The sequence below is a fragment of the Notechis scutatus genome, chromosome Z (genome assembly GCF_049901735.1).
Source record: "Notechis scutatus isolate UNSWTSFEM ecotype Mainland chromosome Z, rNotScu1.2, whole genome shotgun sequence".
NCBI lineage: Eukaryota > Metazoa > Chordata > Lepidosauria > Squamata > Elapidae > Notechis > Notechis scutatus.
The window spans coordinates 132438521-132457915 of NC_142025.1; the positions used below are offsets into that span (position 1 = coordinate 132438521).

The following is a 19395-nucleotide window of genomic DNA, read 5'->3' on the forward strand; positions in this document are numbered from 1 at the left end:
CAAAATTGGATAGACAATGTTAGAACTAAAAAAACAAAGGGGAGACAGAATATTGCGACATATGGAACAGATTTTACCAATGGTTGGAATTGAGAGGTGGGAGTTGGAACATGAAATAATTAGGCTTAGTAGACCCGGAATATGACACTATATATGTACCAAAATGAGTATATTGGTCAAAAACAACTGTACAAAACTAGCAATGTATAAATAGTACATATGTTATTTGTCTTTTATTTTAGTGTGTAAGGCGGAAGAAACGCCAGGATGGTCACATTGTGTTCAATAGTTATATATGTAAATAATAAAATATATATATTAAAAAGTTCAAGCGCTTGACAACTGGCATGTATTTATGACAATAGCAGTATCCCAGGGTCCTGTGACCAACTTCTGGGACTTTTTGACAAGCAAAGTCAATGGAGAAATCAGATTCACTTAACAACCATGTTGCTAACTTAACAACTGTGGTGATTCATATAACAACTGTGGCAAAAAAAGGTTGTTAAATGGGGCAAAACTAACTTAACAGCTATCTTGCTTAGCCATAGAATTTTTTCATTTCAGTTGTATTCATACATCAAGGACTATATGTAATCTAGCCCTAAATAATAAAATTACTAGAGGCTGATGGTCTCTAGTGGGAAATGTAAACACTCATTTTTTATGTATGAAACTTAGTTTTACTGGATAGTATAAAACTAGCTAAACAATCCTTTTAAAATCAAATGGGTTGAAATCTGATTCATGTCATTGATCTATATACCCAGCTGAAGAACATTTTTGAGAGCTGTTCTGAGCAGTGCATAAGGCCACATTTTATAATTCCCAAGTTTCTGCCCTAGGAAAGATCTCATCCTAATATAAAAATTACTAGCTTAGACCTTAGTGTATTCTCCAGTATGCTTTTGGGAGAGCCCAGGGAAAGCAATGAGCTATTGGTCATCATTGTGGAAATGTAACATTATTATTTTAAAAATGGATGAAATGCTATAAAAATACAAATGTTTTTTCTCTCTTCTCCTGAGATATATTTCAGGAAAATCTAAATACCAAAAAGCAGACCACAAGCATGCTGTTCTTCTGATTAAATTTCTTTTCGAACTTTAGTAAGTTTGAAAAACTTAAGTAAAGTGGTAGAGCAGCTAGATCAGATTTAAATCAGAACAGTCTTAAAAATTTAAGAATTCCAATCATACTTTCTTGGATGTGTGAAACAATTTTCCATGCCAGAGACAACATCAACAATAATTGGAAACAATTGGGAAATTATCCCCGCTCAGTGGTACAGTCCACACTTTGCAAAAGATCCTAGGCTTAATTTCTGACATCTCAAATAATCCTAGCTGAAACTAGCTTGACAATATACTTTGGACATTATAAAGTAATGATGGATGAGTTGAATAATTTTTGAATGTTGGCAATGCTAGTTTGTAATATTACTGATCAAATCATTTTTTAAATCCAATTGAGCAGAAAGAGCCCACTTTCAGGTCCTCAGAATTGCACTGGATTTCTGAAATAAAGTAATTCTCACCTTGTAAAGTACTATAATGCAGAGAATAAGCAAGCACAAGCCTCCAATGGCGCTGCCTATTATAATTGGGAGATAATTCATCATAATTATCACCTCTATTTCTGTGACCTGTAGGGCATATAAAAGAAAGGAGAAAAAAGAAAGAAAGGGAGGCATAAAGTCACAATCGTATCTTTACAGCCAGTGAGATCCTATAAATAAACATTTAAAACTGGCATATGGCCATCTTTTCTCCATTGAAGTTTTATTAAGCAGTTGCTTTAAAAACAATAGCTAACAGATGAAGTCTTCTTCCTGTTTAGCTGAAGATTCTGATAATGCAAACTTTATTATCTCATAACATTTTCCCTTCTGTTCTCCTCAATTTATTATTATTAATATTTGACCTTTCAATTCACGCAGTAACTTAAAAAAGTAGTTAAAAATCCCCCAGAACACCAATTCTGGAGGTGTGCTTGAACATACTCTGTAATAATGTCTGAAAATGAAGGAGATTTGGAGGATCTTGAATGTTTTATCCAATTGTTTGTGTTTTTTTATTGGTTCTAACAAAACCTACTTGCCAATTAGATTTCGGATTGTATTTGAAGAGATGATACGGTTTATTCAATACAGGAGGTGAAATTAGTAGATTGCATCAAAGCTTGGTTTGGTCAGTTGACCATATTATAATAAAGAATAAAATTAAATAAATTTAAAAGTGTTCTGCAACCTTTATGTGAACCTTCCGACTCAGGGTTCCCCAACCTTTTTGGCTTTGCAGACTGGCAGGGAGGGGGAGGGGAGAAGGTTCCATGTGTGTAGCGGACAAGCACATGCATGCAGCTCCATTTGCAAACGCAGTGGACACCTATGCCTGCCACTTTTGCAGCCCAATTCTAAAAGGCTCAAGGCCCATTAGCGGGCCGTGGCCCTGGTAGCTGGGGACCCCTGTTGTGAATAGCTCTGAGAACTTCCAGTCTAAAATACATGGATTGGCTGAAGGAATATTGTATCAGAAAAGATAATGATACCATAAGATTTTAATATCATAAGAATATAGAAAATTCTTAGAGAAGGGGGGAAAGAAATGATTCCAGTCACAAACCCACCTGAACCTGAGCAAATTCATGACTGTAGATATTTTTGTATCTTCTGGTATCAAATTCAACCCACAAGGCTGTGCGAAGCTGGGTCTGAAGAGAGTGCTGACAAGATAAAAGGATAATGAAGTTTACATTGCATCAGGCAGCATAAATCACACAACGAATATGCTAGTTTTTATCAAAGCAAATCATTTGCTTTCAAACATGTGGGTGCAAGAACTAAATTCAAAGTCTTTGGGAGTTCAAATAGCCCGCACAAAAAAGTTTGTGTTTGCTTGAGGTTTTTAATTAGATGGAAAGCCATGTTACTTTATGGTATCCCAAAATTGGAGGCTGGTAACACCTCATAAGTAAAATCTGCTAATCATAAAACATACGATTTTGTTATGAAGTAACTACAGTCACTTCATCAAATGCAATGTAGATGGAAAGGAGGAAACAGGATTATGTGAGGCAGATTACAGGTACTGTATGAATGAACAACTGTAACATGTTCAAAATCCATTAACACATCTGTGATTCTCAGAGGTAGTTAGAAAACTTGAATCTATCTAACCATTTGATGTCCAGCAATTTATCACTCAGTTGTGCTGGCAATTGTGTTCCTATAGTATGCTAAGCAAAACCAAACAAATCATAACGAAATAACAGGTTATTTTAAAACCTGGATAATGTCATGACATAAGGATAGCTAAATTAGATATTTACTCCCATCACAGACTCTTTCCTAATACTTCATCTCAGTTTTTTGTAGGTCTGTATTTTCTTTCCTTTGCAATCCACACACTTCATGAATGTCCTTGCCTACTGAAATATTCAGACATCTATTAGATGAGGGAAACATACAATTTCCCATTCTCCAAGTTTCAGGTATAAGAAATGGGGTTAGAAACCATTATTAATTATGGAACTGTTTTTACCTCTGGTTTGCTTTGTGTAGACATCATCCCAGTAACATTGATCGTAGAGGAATTTATCTGTCCAAGATCACATTTGTAGATAAGATATTCATCAACTTCCCAGTGCTAGAAAGTAAACAGTGCATTTAAAGAAATGCTCCACCTGCACCCATCATCTTTTTTAGGAATTGTTAGATTTCTTAAAATGGCAGTTTATTTTGATCAAATTAACATTCCCATAGATAGCAGGCCTCCTGATATATTGCCCTTGAAAATAATCATATTGCAAAAGAAGACGGTGGAAGACATTTTTGGATCATAGCCCTGTCCCAGGCTGGTAAGAAGAAATTGTTTCTTACTATTTCTTCAAAAGATAAATCAGACAGTAGAGTACTTTCTGGTGTTCCTTCTTCCATTAAGATGGGAATAATTTCTTGGGGAGCTAGTTGTTTTAATGATCAAGCAATTCCATGATGAATCACACCATTTATATAAAATATTTAAGAAACTGGCTATGCCCCAAATGATCTACACAAATAAAAATAAGAAGATAACTGATGGATGATACAATTCCAGAAAGATTTCAGTACATTTCACTCTATTCATGTGTTCCTAGCATAAAATGCCCAGTTCATTCAAGAAATCCATTTGGATGGAAGAAGCTGAGGTGATTTAGTTAAATTCTCTGAAGTAGGTCTCTATATTCATAGGGAATCTTCCTAATTCTTCATGTTCTTTATCTTGGAGGGACTAGAATAGTATCTTCTGTGTCCTTTAGAATAGTTTACTACTTTTGAGAGTGTCGTAAACATTCAGCTTTTTCTATCAAATGGATTTCTTGAATGAATGAGTCTTTGCTAGGAACAGAAGAAGAAATTAGTTCAAAATTAGATACACATTAATTCTTGAATAGCTGATTATTAAGCACAATTCAAAATGAAGTTGCTCATTCTTAGACTTCCTTCCTTCCTTCCTTCCTTCCTTCCTTCCTTCCTTCCTTCCTTCCTTCCTTCCTTCCTTCCTTCCTTCCTTCCTTCCTTCCTTCCCTAACAACTTTGTTTATTTGTCTCTACCAACCTCTGTTATCCAAATATCTCCCCTAACCCCAAAATACTCACCTTACTATCTCTAACCCAGTGTCTAACTTCCAGATTCCTATGAAGATTCCTAATTCCTATGAAGTGAATTTCCTTTGTTTCTTCAAAGTTCTGCTTGGAGCCTACCTCTTCCATCAAACCTTTAACCTACTACCTTAGTTTCCAAAGTTACCTAAAACAATGGGTAAGTATCAGCACACAAGAGTTATCAGTTCTTTCCTGAGAATCTTACATCATCTAGATATGAAATAATAGCTGAGAGTTATGTGAAAATTATTCTTAGATTTCCCAGATGTCTCTGAATATGAACTTGGTCCAGGAAGGGTTTTAATCCTAAAATTATGCTTGCAGTATTTTTCATGTGCACACATATAATCCACTCCTGACTGTCCTCCATCTCAGCATAATTTGGAGGGACAAATTCTGTCTTTGGGTTATTATTGTTAAAAGAAATTGAGTTGGCAATCAGTAAAGCCCATTCTACCCTCTCCTATTCCTAATATACTGGACTCAAGGCTATTTCAGTGAAATAAGTACAGGTAGCCCTCGACTTACGACCACAATTGACCCAAATTTTCTGTTGTTAAGTGAGTCATTTGTTAAGTGAGTTTCCCCCCATTTTATGACCTTACTTGCCACAGTTGATAAGTTAGTAACCCAGTTGTTAAGTGCATCTGGCTTCCATATGAATTTTGATCATGTGATCGTGGGGAATGCTGCAAAGGTCATAACTGTGAAAAACGGTCATAAGTCACTTTTTTCAGTGGCGTTGTAACTTTGGTCAATTAACAAACTGTTGTAAGTCGAGGACTACCAGTACCTGTTTTTCTTTGGTTTATCTGTGCTTCCTTTTCTCTTTCATCTCCCAGCTGTTTTTTATATAACATGAACCATCCAGTCCATCTTGCCCCTGTACAGCAGCATATTTTTAATTCCTTAATAATATTACATCATATTTAGAGACAGAAGCTACCTTAATTAACATGGGATAATTCCTTGTGGTCTTGTTATGATCATCAGGCTGGCAATTCACATTAGGATCCTGAAAAAAAACCCAACTATTCCACGTTATTGTCATGCAAAACGTATAACATCAAACAGATGGCTGAAATGGGCAGTGTTATTGCTGTGACTTAAAGCAGCAAGATGCTCCAGAGGCTGCTGCATCAAAATCTTTAACTTATTTTAGATTTCCTAGACAGCAGGCCTTCAGAGAATTACTGAAAGATTTTTAAAAAGTTTGTAAACTACAAAGTGAAACTAAGATTCCCCCCACCTCAATGTTTCTCCAACTTGAAGGTGGGTGGGCTTTTACTCCCAAAGTTCGCCAGCCAGAAACACTATTCTACATTAATCCACCCTAAGAATGTTTTTCATTCTTGAGTATGCAGGAAATAAGATAGCCTCAGATTATCTGTCATGATTATCGAGTAAACATTAAAGACATTAATTAAGGACATAATTAGGTCGGAACATAGTATGAGACTGGAGGTTATACAGGAACCATTGCAGTGATCTGAAAAGGAGGTTCAAAATATTGGCTACTTGTCTGTGGTACAAGCAGACAAAGTAAATTGTAAACTTTTTAATATGAAAAGGTATGCCTGAATCGATTATGTCAAATATGCTGTGTTATCCACCCTGCCTTTGTAAACTTGGACATTATTTTTTCCTCCTGTAATTCCTAACACACTTGTATTTTTTAAAAATGACATTAACACTCTTTGCCTTAGACAAAATCATTTAAAGATAAGGATATCTCAGGGAAGATTCACAGTATTCTTTTAAGAATTTAAATGTGTCTGGTAATTGTAAAGTGCGTATATGTCTGTGAAAATCTGTAAGATGTGGGTATCACATCACAGTCCAAGCCTCACCTCTTTTATAAGTGCACCATAGGTTTGGATCATACTGCTGCACCTGCCAAATTGCAAGTTTTGATCTTATATCCAATAGATCATTTTGATGGAACCAACTGGATTGTTTAAATAAAACAGAGCCTCGGGGGCTTAGATCTGAGCACAGAATAACAGTTCAAGTAGGTTTCCATTAAGTAAGCTGACTTACCGCAGTTAGGACTTTATCAATCTTCCATATCAGTCCAGCAGGAACTTTAATTGGCACTTTGACATATACCAATATTGTCGGTGGTGGGAACGGCCCCAAGGCCCAGTTAGTTACCTGGAAGTGAAGGAAGGTGAAGGGCAAAGTAACAACAATGATACATTGGAAAATCTGCAAGAAATACTGTTTGCCTGCAAGCAAAAACTGATGGGATCACCAAATACAAAGTAATCGCAAATGAAGAAGCCAAAGTGCTCTGGAACTTTAGAATTCAAACAGACAAGCATCTGTCACACCACACTTAACAATTGTCATTAATAAAGACAAAAAAGTCTGGATAGTGGACATTACAATACCTGGAGACAGCAGAAGAGAAGACAAAGAACAAGAGAAAATCATCACATACAAAGACCTGCAAATAAAAGTAGAATAACTGTGGCAAAAGAAAGCAAAGATAGTACCAATAGTAATAGATGCCTTGGATGCAATCCCAAAACATCTGGGGCATCCCTTGAACACCATTGTCATTTAAAACATTACCATTGGTCAATTGTGAAAGGCAACTTTGCTTGGAACAGCTTACATCCTGTGACAAGACCTTTAACACCATCCAACTACAACATCTGCCTAACCCAAGTATTTGGGAAAGATTTGATAGATGGACAAAAATCCAAACCAAGTCTAAACATCTGGCTGACTGTGCAACCAATCATTATAACGTTGGTAATGTTTAACGCAGTAAGCCACCCGGAGTCACCTTTGTGTGACTTGGACAGCCATGTAAATTTCTTTAATAAATGAAAATACATAAAAATGAGCCTTTGGGCCACTTTCTCCCAAGTCCACTGGAACATGAAAAACATTACAGAGTTCTTATTTTGGGAGAAATCTTGCAAGTGCTAACTCACTTGGTAGGAGTGTGTCACGGTCTTGTTTTCTTGCATTTTAGAACTGAAGTCAACGTATTGGATAGACGTTCCCAACCTGAAAGAGACAAAAGCAGGAATGGATGAGCAAGCAAGAAAGGAAGAAGATGAGAAAGGCAAACCCACTCCAAATTTATGTCACAACAAGAGATCTTATTACTACTAGAACCCCCTTGAATTTACTGTCTCCAAGAGAAGTTAACTGTCCATTATACTAACTGAAAAGGGAAAAATAATTCTGCAGTACTTGCAGACAGAACGCCATAAACCGGTAAAAGACATTATGCAACCATTCAGTCTTTTTAAGTGGCAGGGTTGCAGCTCAAAGCTGACAAGGTGTGGACTCTGCCAAATAATCTATGACCCCCACAGCAAATTGCACAATAAAACCTCATTTAGAAGCCCAATCTTGGAACCAAGCAAAGTAACCCTAGAGTATATTCTGCATTTGTGATGAAGCCACAATAAGCAGCTGTTGGAAGCCCAGGAAATGTCATATCTTCTGAGAAATAAGTGTGGAAGTTTTTGCAGGAATTTCAAACACCAGTATTTGTCAAGTTACTAGATCCGAGTGTGACTGACCCACAGTCACTAGATTCAGTGGCGGGATTCAAAATTTTTTACTACTTATTCTGTGGGAGTGGCTTGGTGGGTGTGGCTTGGCTTGGTGGGTGTGGCAGGGGAAGATACTGCAAAATCCCCATTCCCACCCCACCCCACTAACCTGCTTTTCAGCTCCGTTCTCCTGTGCAGGGCAGCAAAAGGAGACCCAGCCGATCAGCTGGGACTCGGGAGGCAGATAATAGATGGAGGCAGGGCTAGTCAAAGGTGGCATTTACCAATTCTCTGAACTACTCAAAATTTCTGCTACCGGTTTTCCAGAACTGGTCAGAACCTGCTGAATATCCCCTCTGATTCAATTGTTCTGGATGTTAGATTAGTTCTGCTTAATTATGGAGTGCACTACAGCGGTGTACAGGTCTGCTTTCATTTACAGGAGGAAAATGGGGGAAAAGGCAACCAAGAGTCTTACCCCTTGACAATGATGTTGATGGGGTACTTCACAGGGATGCTATGAAGAGCTCTGTTGTTTTGAAGAGTTTCATTCTCCTCATTCTCACTATAAGAGAGTAACGCACAATATAACCTTAGAACTACTCGTTCCAGAGGTGATCCAGACTTCTGCATCCATAAGCAACAAAACAAGAACAACCTCCCCCATGCCTGAAAAGTTTTTGATCAGTTGTGTGCTTCCTGCTCTAACATATGCCAGTGAAACATGGACACTAACTTCACAATCAATACAAAAGCTACGAGTGGCACAAAGAGCCATGGAAAGATACACGTTCGGCATTATAAGACAAGATAGAGAGACCCGCACATGGATTTGAAAACAAAAGTATACAATATTGTCAAGAGAGTAAAAGAACTGCAATGGAAATGGGCCGGTCACATAGCAAGAAGAACTGATGGCAGGTGGACCAAGGCACTCCTATAATGCATCCCACTTGATCAAAAACCCATGAAAGAGATCTAAAACAAGATTATGTCAGCAAGAATCATGGGCCCAATTGGCAAAAGAAAGCTCAGGACCATATGGGTTGGAATGCAAAAGAAGCCTTCATCCTGCAGTGGATAGACAATGGCTAGAATGAAAGCAACATTTTGTTGTAGCCAACGTGCAGACAATTTTTCTCCAACATCTGATACAGATAGTTGGTTCTTGCTTAATGACCATTTGAAGTTATAACGGATTTCCCCCCAAAAGGTACTTACAGATCCCGAGTTCTGAGGGCTGCACAGGCAGTTGCAGCATTCTGCAATCACATGGCCATGATTTATGACATTTTGGCTGGTTTCCAGCCTTTTTGGTGGGTTCCCGTGGAAAAAAGCACGCATAAAATAGATTCACATAATGACCGAGGTGTTCCCTTAATGACCAACATGTTCAACTAACAGCAGCCACAAAAAAAAAAAAAGTTGTAAAATTGGATCCTGTCATGTGAGTGCCTTGCATGACCACCACGACTTATAACAGAAATTAAGGACTCCATTATGGTATAAGTTGAGGACTGTAGTACATTATAGTAATGTACTGTACTATATACCTGTACTACTACTATTATAATAACTAGAATCTGTACATTGATGGCTTCTATCCTGGTTTTCTCTGCAGCTGCAATTGAATCTTTTCTTCAATCCACTTTCCTCTTTTTCTTTAAGACCTTTACATTTTCGGATCCCCCCAATTTTGTTAATTTTTCATCTTTCCTCTCCCTTCTCATCCTAAGTGGAGGATTTAAAATTAAGACAGCTCATTTTACTTTCTAGGTTGGCACCTAACATAGTAAGGCTGCAAAGAGATAAAAACACAATGGTTCAATAAAATAAGTAATTGAAGTTTACCTGGTGACATACGCCATCATCTCCAAGGTTTCTTTCCAGGCAACATTTCTGAGCACACCAAACTGAAGCTGAATCAAAGCCTAAGAGAGAGCAGGTCAGCACTGAGACAGTTCACAACGTCTGCCAAGCATTTTACTGTATTTTTCATTCTATGTTTTTCGCTGAGGGAGCAGGGAGCCAGAATTGTCTGAAGACAATTTCCATGGTCATATGGCCATCATGGCTATATACCAAAGGTACATGGAACACTATTACCTTCCCACCAAAATGGTACCTATTTATCTACTTGCATTTGCATGCTTTCACACTGCTTGGTAGACAGGAGCTGGGGCAAGAACGGGAGCTCACTCTGCTGTGCAGGGTTAGGGTCTCAAACCTGAGCTATCAGCTCTCCAGCTGACAAGCTCAGCATCTTTAACTGCTGAGACATTGCACAATGTGTATGTATGTGTGTGTGTGTATTTAAAAAAAAAACACATTTTCTGTTCTTTCTACCCGATCCTCTATATTCACAATCAAGATGCCTAAATTAGAGACATTGGCGGGACTCACCCAACAGTTGCCAAATGTAAATGTGATCGGGCTGTTGTTGCTTGATATAAGGTTTGGCAAACGTAACTGCTGTGGTTTGAAAACTCCTGTTTTTAATTTAGCACAATATATGAGGCAGACGTTGTAGATGGTTGAGAAAACTGTAGCCAATAAGCAAACAGTGGCTTCTTGTAAAGTGCGAACTAGCACATAATTTATTTCAGGATACCAGTTTTACTATAGGCCTCATCTTTAAGCAGCTTTTGCTTCCAAAAATTAGGAAAAAGTCATAATCTCTAGTTTATAGGATGCTATTAGACAAAATAATAATAATAATGCAAGATGGTCAATTGCTTCATATTGCTGTGATGAATTGCAACTGAACCAACTTGAAAATTGTAACTCATCCTTAGGAGCGCCTTAGGATCCTTGGTCCTATAATGGTATGTGGGAATGACCTTGCCTTGTTCCTTCAACTATAATGACTTTAGAGCAGGGGTTCCCAACCTGGGGTGCTCGCACCCCCTGGGGGTGCAAGACGATATTCCAGGGGGTGCGAGAAAAGTCCAGGTAAATAATAGGATATTGGCTATATGTTGGCATTTTTATTTTCTTTTGCAATGGATTAACTTAACTGAGCAAAATATAAATTTCAGGGGGTGCGAGGTTTGAGTGAAATTTCTTTAGGGGTGCGGGGCGAAAAAAAGGTTGGGAACCACTGCTTTAGAGTGTAGTCTGTTCCCCAGACATAGCACAGGACTGGCAAGGTTTGCAAGCAGCTATCCATAAAGTCTGCAAACTCAGCACATGTGCTTAGTTTTTGGACCAGATGACCTCCAAGGTCCCTTCCAGCTCTGTTAATCTGTTAATCCAGTGTGTCCTGCAAAGCCAGGAAATGAGGTTAGTTAATTAAACCATGGTTTAAGTACCGGTAAGCATTTCTTACAATACAGCCATCATCCTGCATAGAAAATGGTGAAAGTCCACCACTACCAGCCCCCTACCACCTCACTTGGGTGACCGTATACGTACTTTTGTGCTATTCCTGTAGATGGGGTGGCTGACATTGCAAGCAAGGCCTTGAAAGTCCTGACGACGAAGCATTGCATCACATTGCAGGATGACCACAGCATTGAACTGGGAAAGAAGAGGCAAGCGGTGGTGAGATTCAGTTTAATTGCTGTGACTTTTTCCTTTCTAACTCAAGGCCGGTTATTCTGTGGTGGGATGTGGTGATCAAGGGTCACAGGAAGGAAGGGCACTTTTCCAGAGGGCAAAGAGATACCGTAGCAGAACTGGGAATGTCTGGCAGTCAGGAAGAGGGTGAAGGCGGAGCCTCCCTAGCAGTTCACAGAGTGTATCTTATACAGATAGTTGCTTTAGTCTGGCAAGATTCATGCCAGACCCAAAGAACCAAAAATGACATGCGGAGTTACGGCTAATCCTTGACTTATGACCATGACTGAGCCCCCAACATTTCTGTTGCTAAGGAAGACAGTGGTTAAGAGAGTTTTGTCCCATGTTGCACATTTTTCTTGACACAGCTGTTAAGTGAATCAACTCAGTTAAGTTAGCAACACATTTGTTAAGTGAATCTGCCTTCCCCAATAACTTTGATTGTGAGAAGATCAGAAAAGATGATTACAGGATCCCGAGAGACTGCAACCGTCATAAACACGACTCAGTTGCCAAGCAGCTGAGTTTTGATCATGTGACCACAGGGATGCTGTATAGGTCGTAAGTGTGAAAAACAGTCATGTCGTTTTTTTTAAAGTACTGTTGTAACTTCAGTCCCTAAACAAATGGTTATAAGTCAAGGACTACCTACACTTCTAAATAGTTCTTTATTGTTGTTTGCCTACAAAAGAAATCTTGAGACCGAATCGGTATAACTATAAATACACTCTGTGAATTGCTAGGGAGGGTCTGCTTTCACTCTCTTCTTGCCTACTAGGCACTCCCAGCTTTGCTGTCTCTTTGGCCTCTGGGAAAAAGTCCCTCCTTCCTGCAGCTCTGGACTACATTTATTTGTTATATTTATATGCTGTCCATCTCCCTATCAAGCGATTCTAGGTGGTTTACAATGTCATAAAACTCTCTCACTCTTTCTCAGCTCAACCCACCTCACAGGATGGTGGTTGTGAGGAAAAAAGGAGGAGGAAGGTATGTTGGATATGGTCGCCGCCTTGAGTTATTTATAAAAATAACAGAGGCAGGTTACAAATAAATAATAAAACAACAATATGAAATAAATAAAAGGTTTAAAACATTAAAAATGTTGAGCCTTAAACGTTAAAACATTAAAATTATCAACAAGCTGAATTGAAAAGACCAACATGTAAATGAGATGCAGGTGGGATCTTATAATCTACTAACCATCTCCATACAAGGATGTCTCCCTCAGGCCCCAAAGCCAACTGGCATAGCCAGGTTATCAGGCCCTTTCAGAAGGCCAAAATCGGGATGGGGGTGGGTGGGTGGATCCCATCTCGAGGGATATTTCAGAGGGAGGGAACCACGGCAGAAAAGGTGGTTTTCTCTGTTACCCCTCCAGTTGGAATTCCCTGGCTGCTGCACCTTCAGCCAGAGTGAGTGGGGTGGGCTAATGCAAGTTGGGGTGAGACCCACGCCATAGAGCAAGGGTCCCCAACCTTTCTGGATTGACAGTCTGGGATAGAAGCCATCTTTACATGTACATTTGCATGTGTGAACAAGGCCACGATTGCACGCACAATGCAAACAGGGCCATGAGCACCTACCCGTACCATGTTAGAGTGATGCTAGTTCCCACATGACACTGCAATGCAATCATGAGCGGGGGGTGCGCTCGCACCAACAATAGTACCTACGCGATGACGCGATGCTAGTGCGAGTGGGGGGAGTGTGTGCTCGTGGCGATGATAGCACCAACGCAATGCTGTGACACTAGCGTGAGTGGGATGCGGGGACACGTGTGTACTGGCCAGCCACTCAAGCGGCCCGGTGGCCAATAGCTCATGGTCCACAGGTTGGGCATCCCTGCCATAGAGAGTTTACACTCACCATATAGCCTAGACTTTTGGGCCATTAGAAACACTCGGTTTTCAAAAAGCTCAAACTCCTTTAGCTACCGTTCTTCAGGCGGGTCAAGGGGAGCTGAGGAAATATATGCTATTCCAGCAGAGAGAATTACAGCAACTGGTGGGGTGGGGACACCTACTGCAAAGTCCTGCCTTCGAAAAGGTGGCATACGTACTTTCAGCACTGAATGTTTGCGGAAAGAAAGGCCTGGCAACAGGGGCACGTAGAGCATTGTAAAATAGGCATCTTCCCGCTGATTTACCAGTTCCAAATTCATTTCAAGTGGATGTTGAGGAGATACAACCAGTTCCTTGGACCTATTGAACAGGAGAAGAAATGGATTAGTGCTATTCCGTTCCCAGTTTTGATAAATATACAGAAAACAGAATCAAATACAGAATAACAGAGTTGGAAGAGGCCTTAGAGATCTTCTAGTCCAACCCTGTACTTGAGCAGGAGACCTACACCGTTCTGAACAAATGGCTGTCCAACCTCTTCTTAAAAATATATTCCAAATATGGTTTTGCCGGTACAATATAAAGCAGTACTAGGACTTCACATGATCTTGACACTATCTTTCTTTTGATGCATCCCTGAGGCCTGGCAATCTTGTTAGGGAGCCACAAGAATGTTTACACAATGCATTTTCTCCCTGTAGCCATTAGAACTGAAGAAACTGGGGTAGAAGAGAAGCTAGGAGTTTCTGAAAGATCATTTATTCAACTCCAGCAGCCTAAAATCTCAAAGATTCTTCGCCGTAGCCACATTTGCTATCTGTGGCTTCACCCAGCTTCATATTAAATTGCAATACCTTACAAAGCTAAACATAAGGATTATTAAAACAATTACATATAATCCCCATTTAACAATCACAATTGAGCCCAGAATTTTTGTCGTAAATTTTAGTGATCATTAAGTGCATCACCATGTGACTTGACTTTATTTTAATGACCTTTTTTATGAAGTGAGTCTCTATGGTCATTAAGCAAATCATTTGATCAATAAGCAGATCCTTTCTCCCAAAGGGGTGTTTTTCGTACCAGAAACTAGAAAAAAAACTCGCAAATTGCAATTGATGGGACCACGCAACGCTGCAACCAGTCGTAAATGTGAACTTGCCTGCCAAGTGCTGAAATGTGAACACATGACTGCAAAGGATGCACCATAATGGGATCCATTGTAACTTTGAACAGCCAGAAAGCAACTGGTGGTTAAGTGAGGACTACTGGTATTTAAAACCAGGCTACATAAATGTGGATTAGTATTGACGAAACTGAAGCCCTGCCATTCTTGGACAGCTTCCGATTTTTCTCATATTTTTTGAAGAAAAGTGCCTGACGGTATCAAGGAATTTATACTCACCCTGAAGAATGGAAAGTAATTTTCAGGTCAGCTACACACACTTCATCTGTTCCACAGTTCTTGTCAAAAGGAATCTGTTGTATTTTATAAGATAGGAAATATTTACACGTGTCTAGTCAGGGGTGGGATTAAAAAATCTGAGGAACTGGTTTGCTGCCCAGTTGCTGGGTGGGCGTGGCCATGGTGGGCGTGGTCTGCTGGAACTTCTGGGAGGGCCATTTTTCGCCTTCCCCAGGGTCCAGAGGCTTCCCTCGGGCCATTTTTGCCCTCCCCCGGGATTCGGAGGCCCTCCAAAAGCTGGAAACAGGTCCATTTCCAGACTTATGGAAGACCTGTTTTTTACCCTCCCAGGGCCTCCGGGTGAACCCTGCACTTACCTGCATCTGACTCCTGGGAGGGGAGGGGTGGGTGGGGCCAGCCAGTTGGTTCAACTACCAGTTCACTGAACCAGATGTAAATTTAATATCCGGTTCACCCAAAGCGGTCCGAACCGGTAGAATCTCAGCCCTGTGTCTAGTGAAATACCTTACCCTGCTGAACTTCTTCAACTCTGACCAGGTGGTGCGGATGGAAGGATTTGTGTTCCTTGCAGACAGCTGGTCATTCGCATCCTTTTAGAGGGTCATTGAGGCCACCTGGAGGTTTGTCTGTGTTCTGTCCTGAGCAGTGCAAATGGGTGTGGAGCCTCCTTGCAACTGCTGAAAGGACGGTGTTGTAGATTGGAGGTAGATGATGTCGTATCCCTCCCACTCCCCCACTACTCAGGTGACCCTGAGGACACAGACAAACCTCCAAGTGGCCTCAATGAAATGACCAGCTGTCTGTAAAGAATATAAATCCTTCCATTCCCCACCATCCAGGCAGAGCTTAAGAAGCTCCTTGAATGAGAAGCAAAATGTCTTCAAAGAAAAACAAGAAAGTCCAGTTGCCTCTTAAAAAAAAAAAAAAAGCACCTTTGGGACAACCATGACCTGGGTGACCGAGAACCTCACATTTACCCAATGCTGAAATTTGCCAGGTTGAAGCCTGCCTTCTGGTTTCCTCCCAGCTAGCTTTAAGTTATTATTACATCCTACCTATCTCCATCCTAGGGAAATCGTTTGTCTCTAATTGCTGAAATTCAGGTTCATTCAAACAGTGTCATTTCCTGCATTCCCAGTTCTGCCACAAGCCACTAAGCACATCTGATTTCATGGCTAAATTTGTGGGTCCTTGGTGCTCTCTGAGCTTGGTTGTTTTCTTGCAGACATTTCATTGCCAAACTAGGTAACATCATCAGGGCCAGCAGGGAGTGGGATTTGCTCTCATGTTATATTCTAGTGGCTTGCCCTGTCAATATTGCTAGGAATGGTCTTGATAGTTCCTTGATTGGGTTGCTCTGTACTGTTAGCTTGTTTGGCAGTTCCTTGATTGGGTTATTTTTGCTTCTTGATTGTTGGTCTAATATTAATCTGTTAGCCAAACAAGCTAACAGTAGACAATACCCCGATCAAGGAACCATCAAGACCATTCCCACCAACACTGACAGAGCAAGCCACTGATATATAAACAGAGAGCAAACCCCACTCTCTGCTAGCACTGATGATGTTGCCTAGTTTGGTAATGAAATGTCTGCCAGAAAACAACCAAGCTCAGAGGGCACCAAGGACACCACAGTTCAAACCTGATTTACAAATAGTGTCTTATGCTGATGGTTAAATCTGTTATTTCTCTCTCCCTCCCTCCCTCCCTCCCTCCTCTCTCTCTCTCTCTCTCTCACACACACACACACACACACACACATGCACACACAAAGAGTGTCTCACCTCCACCATTGTCCTATTGCTTAAAGGGTTCAGAAAAGGCCTGGGAGGTCCACTCTTTAGCGCACTGTCTTCCTCAAGGGACAAATTCACAAGGACTTTAATGGGTGACAAGTAATCCTCAATGCAGTTCTGAAAGACAATGAAAGAAGCTGCTTAAACAAAGATTCTTGTACAATAACATAGCTAGTAACTATCACACTAGCAATATCGGAGGGCAGCCAACCTTCCCAAGAAGATGCTAGTGCCTTCCTTGTTTCACCAATACACCAGAGGAAGAAATCTAGAAATCTCTGAACAATGCAGGTAGCCTTCCATTGGTTTAGTGACTAAAGTTACAAAGGGTTGAAACAAGGGACTTAGGCAAGGAATGTTGCAGGTCCTATTCCCTAAGGAGATATATCTGGTGGGACCCAGAAGAAGGGTCTTCTCCATGGTGACTCCTTCTCTTTGGAACATCATCCCACTGGAAATTGGCCTCCTACTCTGACATTGTTTCAGAAGACCCTGAAGACATGATTCAGCCTGTGGGCCTGGGGAACCCTGACTGTGGAGAATGGGAAAGCCAGCAGGGAAAGTTGCAAGGTGAGGTCATATGATGACTCACTTAAGAATTGCACCATTTAACAATGAATTTTCTGGTCCCTATTCTGGTCGTAGATCCAGGGCTACCTGAAGATTCCACAGTTAGAAATAAAGTTGCTTGCTGGAATTCTTGTGTTTTCTCTCATCCTTTTTCCTATAGATGTATACACTTTCACTGTACCATTAGCAACACAAGTAAGAGGTTTAAGAACGAGTAGTTTCGATTTACCGTGATATTAATCTCCTCCAATACACATACTGGCTTTAGAGAGATTTCTTTGGCTCCGTTTAGAATATTCTTGCCATTCCTAAATTCTCCTCGGTACTTCACCCTGTCTGGGTCAATCTCCAAGCGGAACAAGAGTTTCACAGACAGGTGTCCTAGAAGGAAGAAAATGGCCGGTGTGTAAAAGGCAGAGCAGACACTCTGCAAGTCCTCTGTCTGTTTTGATGACTATCACAGCAAATCTCTGGATCCTGTTGTATCAAAAATACAAATCCTCCCCCCCCCCCCACATCCCATGCCTTTAAAAAAAAAGAGTGAAAAACCAGGAAACAGGAAGTAAACAGGAAGTCCTCATAAGTTCCTTTTTTTAGGTAGATCGTAACTTCAAACGGTCCCTAAGTAACCAATCATAAATCGAGGACAACCTATACAAAATGGATTAAAAACAATAATCACTTTTTAAAATAAAAAATGCCAAGGAAACAGATGCTTTCTTCTCTTTTAGATAATCAAAGACAAAATTGTGCTAAGGGGAAAAAGTATTAGAAGGAATTGTTACAGAAAGTCCCCAAGAGGATTATTACATATGGTCCTTGACTTACAACAATTCATTTAGTGACTGTTCAAAGTGACAACATCATTGAAAAAAGTGACTTATGACTATTTTTCACACTTGCAATTGTTGCGGTCAGATGATCAAAATTCAGAAAGTTGACAATTCATGTTTATGACAGTGGCAGTGTTCCAAGATCACGTGGTCACCTTTTGCAACATTCTGATAAGCAAAGGAGCTTCTATGGCGCAGTGGTTAGAGTGATGTATTGCAAGCTACTTCTGCAGCCAGCTGCCTACAATTTGGCAGTTCAAATCCCACCAAGGCTCAAGGTTGACTCAGCCTTCCATCCTTCCGAGGTGGGTCAAATGAGCACCCAGATTGTTGGGGGTGATATGCTGACTCTGTAAACCGCTTAGAGAGGGCTGTAAAGCACTATAAAGTGGTATGTAAGTCTAAGTGCTATTGCTAATGTCAATGGATAAACCAGATTCATTTAACAACCATGTAACTTAACTTAACAACTGCCATAATAAACTTTAACAACTGCGGCAAGAAAAGTCATTAAAATGGGGCAAAAACTCATTTAATAAATGTCTTCCTTAGCAACATAAATTTTGGGCTCCATTGTGGTCGTATGTCGAGGACTATCTGTATAATCCAAAGTTCTCCAAATTTGGTAACTTTAAAATTCACAAGTCTTAAATTTGCCAAGTTTGGAGACCCCTGTTTTAAGCAATTGGAGGCTATTCATAAAGAATACCAATGCCATTGCTGCTTAAACAGAAAACTACTTTTAAAAAGGAGCAACGTTGAAAGCCCTGAATGGACACAGCTGAGTCCAAAGCCTTGGTAGTGCTTTGCTTAGCCTAATACAGGGGTATCAAACTCAAAGCCCGCAGGCCGGATCCAGCCCATGGGGTGCTTAAATCTGGCCTGCATGGCTGCCCTGGAAACAACGAAGGATCGGCCCATGGTGCCTCTGCCAGCGAAAACGGAGTTTGAGAGGGCTACGTGTGCCCTCCCCCATGTGTCCCCCCCGTTCCTCAATGAAATTGAGTTTGACACCCCTGGCCTAACACCACCATGCCATTTTAAGTGAGGAAAAAAACTGAAGACTATAACAAGACGCGAACACAGAAAACACTCTAATGGACTGGCCGATTCTACATTTGGGTTCTTTCTAAAGTTGGCAATTTCATAGGAAAGCAACTAGCACCAAGGAAACCACGGTGTGTTTCGCCTTGTCCTCATATCACTTG

At 40.4% G+C, this 19395-nt stretch overlaps 1 protein-coding gene across 1 annotated transcript in view; it reads right to left on the reverse strand.

Moving 5' to 3' along the window:
- The window catches only part of ITGAL (integrin subunit alpha L), an 85063-nt gene that overhangs the window by 7151 nt on the left and 58517 nt on the right, over positions 1 to 19395 (reverse strand). Inside the window, exons 17-29 of the mRNA XM_026682273.2 lie at positions 17584 to 17735; positions 16773 to 16901; positions 14968 to 15041; positions 13781 to 13922; positions 11578 to 11682; positions 10015 to 10094; positions 8642 to 8728; positions 7591 to 7666; positions 6686 to 6799; positions 5592 to 5660; positions 3543 to 3647; positions 2629 to 2724; positions 1538 to 1645 (exon numbers count right to left, since the gene is read on the reverse strand). Of these exons, the coding sequence (XP_026538058.1) occupies positions 1538 to 1645; positions 2629 to 2724; positions 3543 to 3647; positions 5592 to 5660; positions 6686 to 6799; positions 7591 to 7666; positions 8642 to 8728; positions 10015 to 10094; positions 11578 to 11682; positions 13781 to 13922; positions 14968 to 15041; positions 16773 to 16901; positions 17584 to 17735 (1337 nt within the window). The remainder of the gene's footprint in view (positions 1 to 1537; positions 1646 to 2628; positions 2725 to 3542; positions 3648 to 5591; positions 5661 to 6685; positions 6800 to 7590; positions 7667 to 8641; positions 8729 to 10014; positions 10095 to 11577; positions 11683 to 13780; positions 13923 to 14967; positions 15042 to 16772; positions 16902 to 17583; positions 17736 to 19395) is intronic.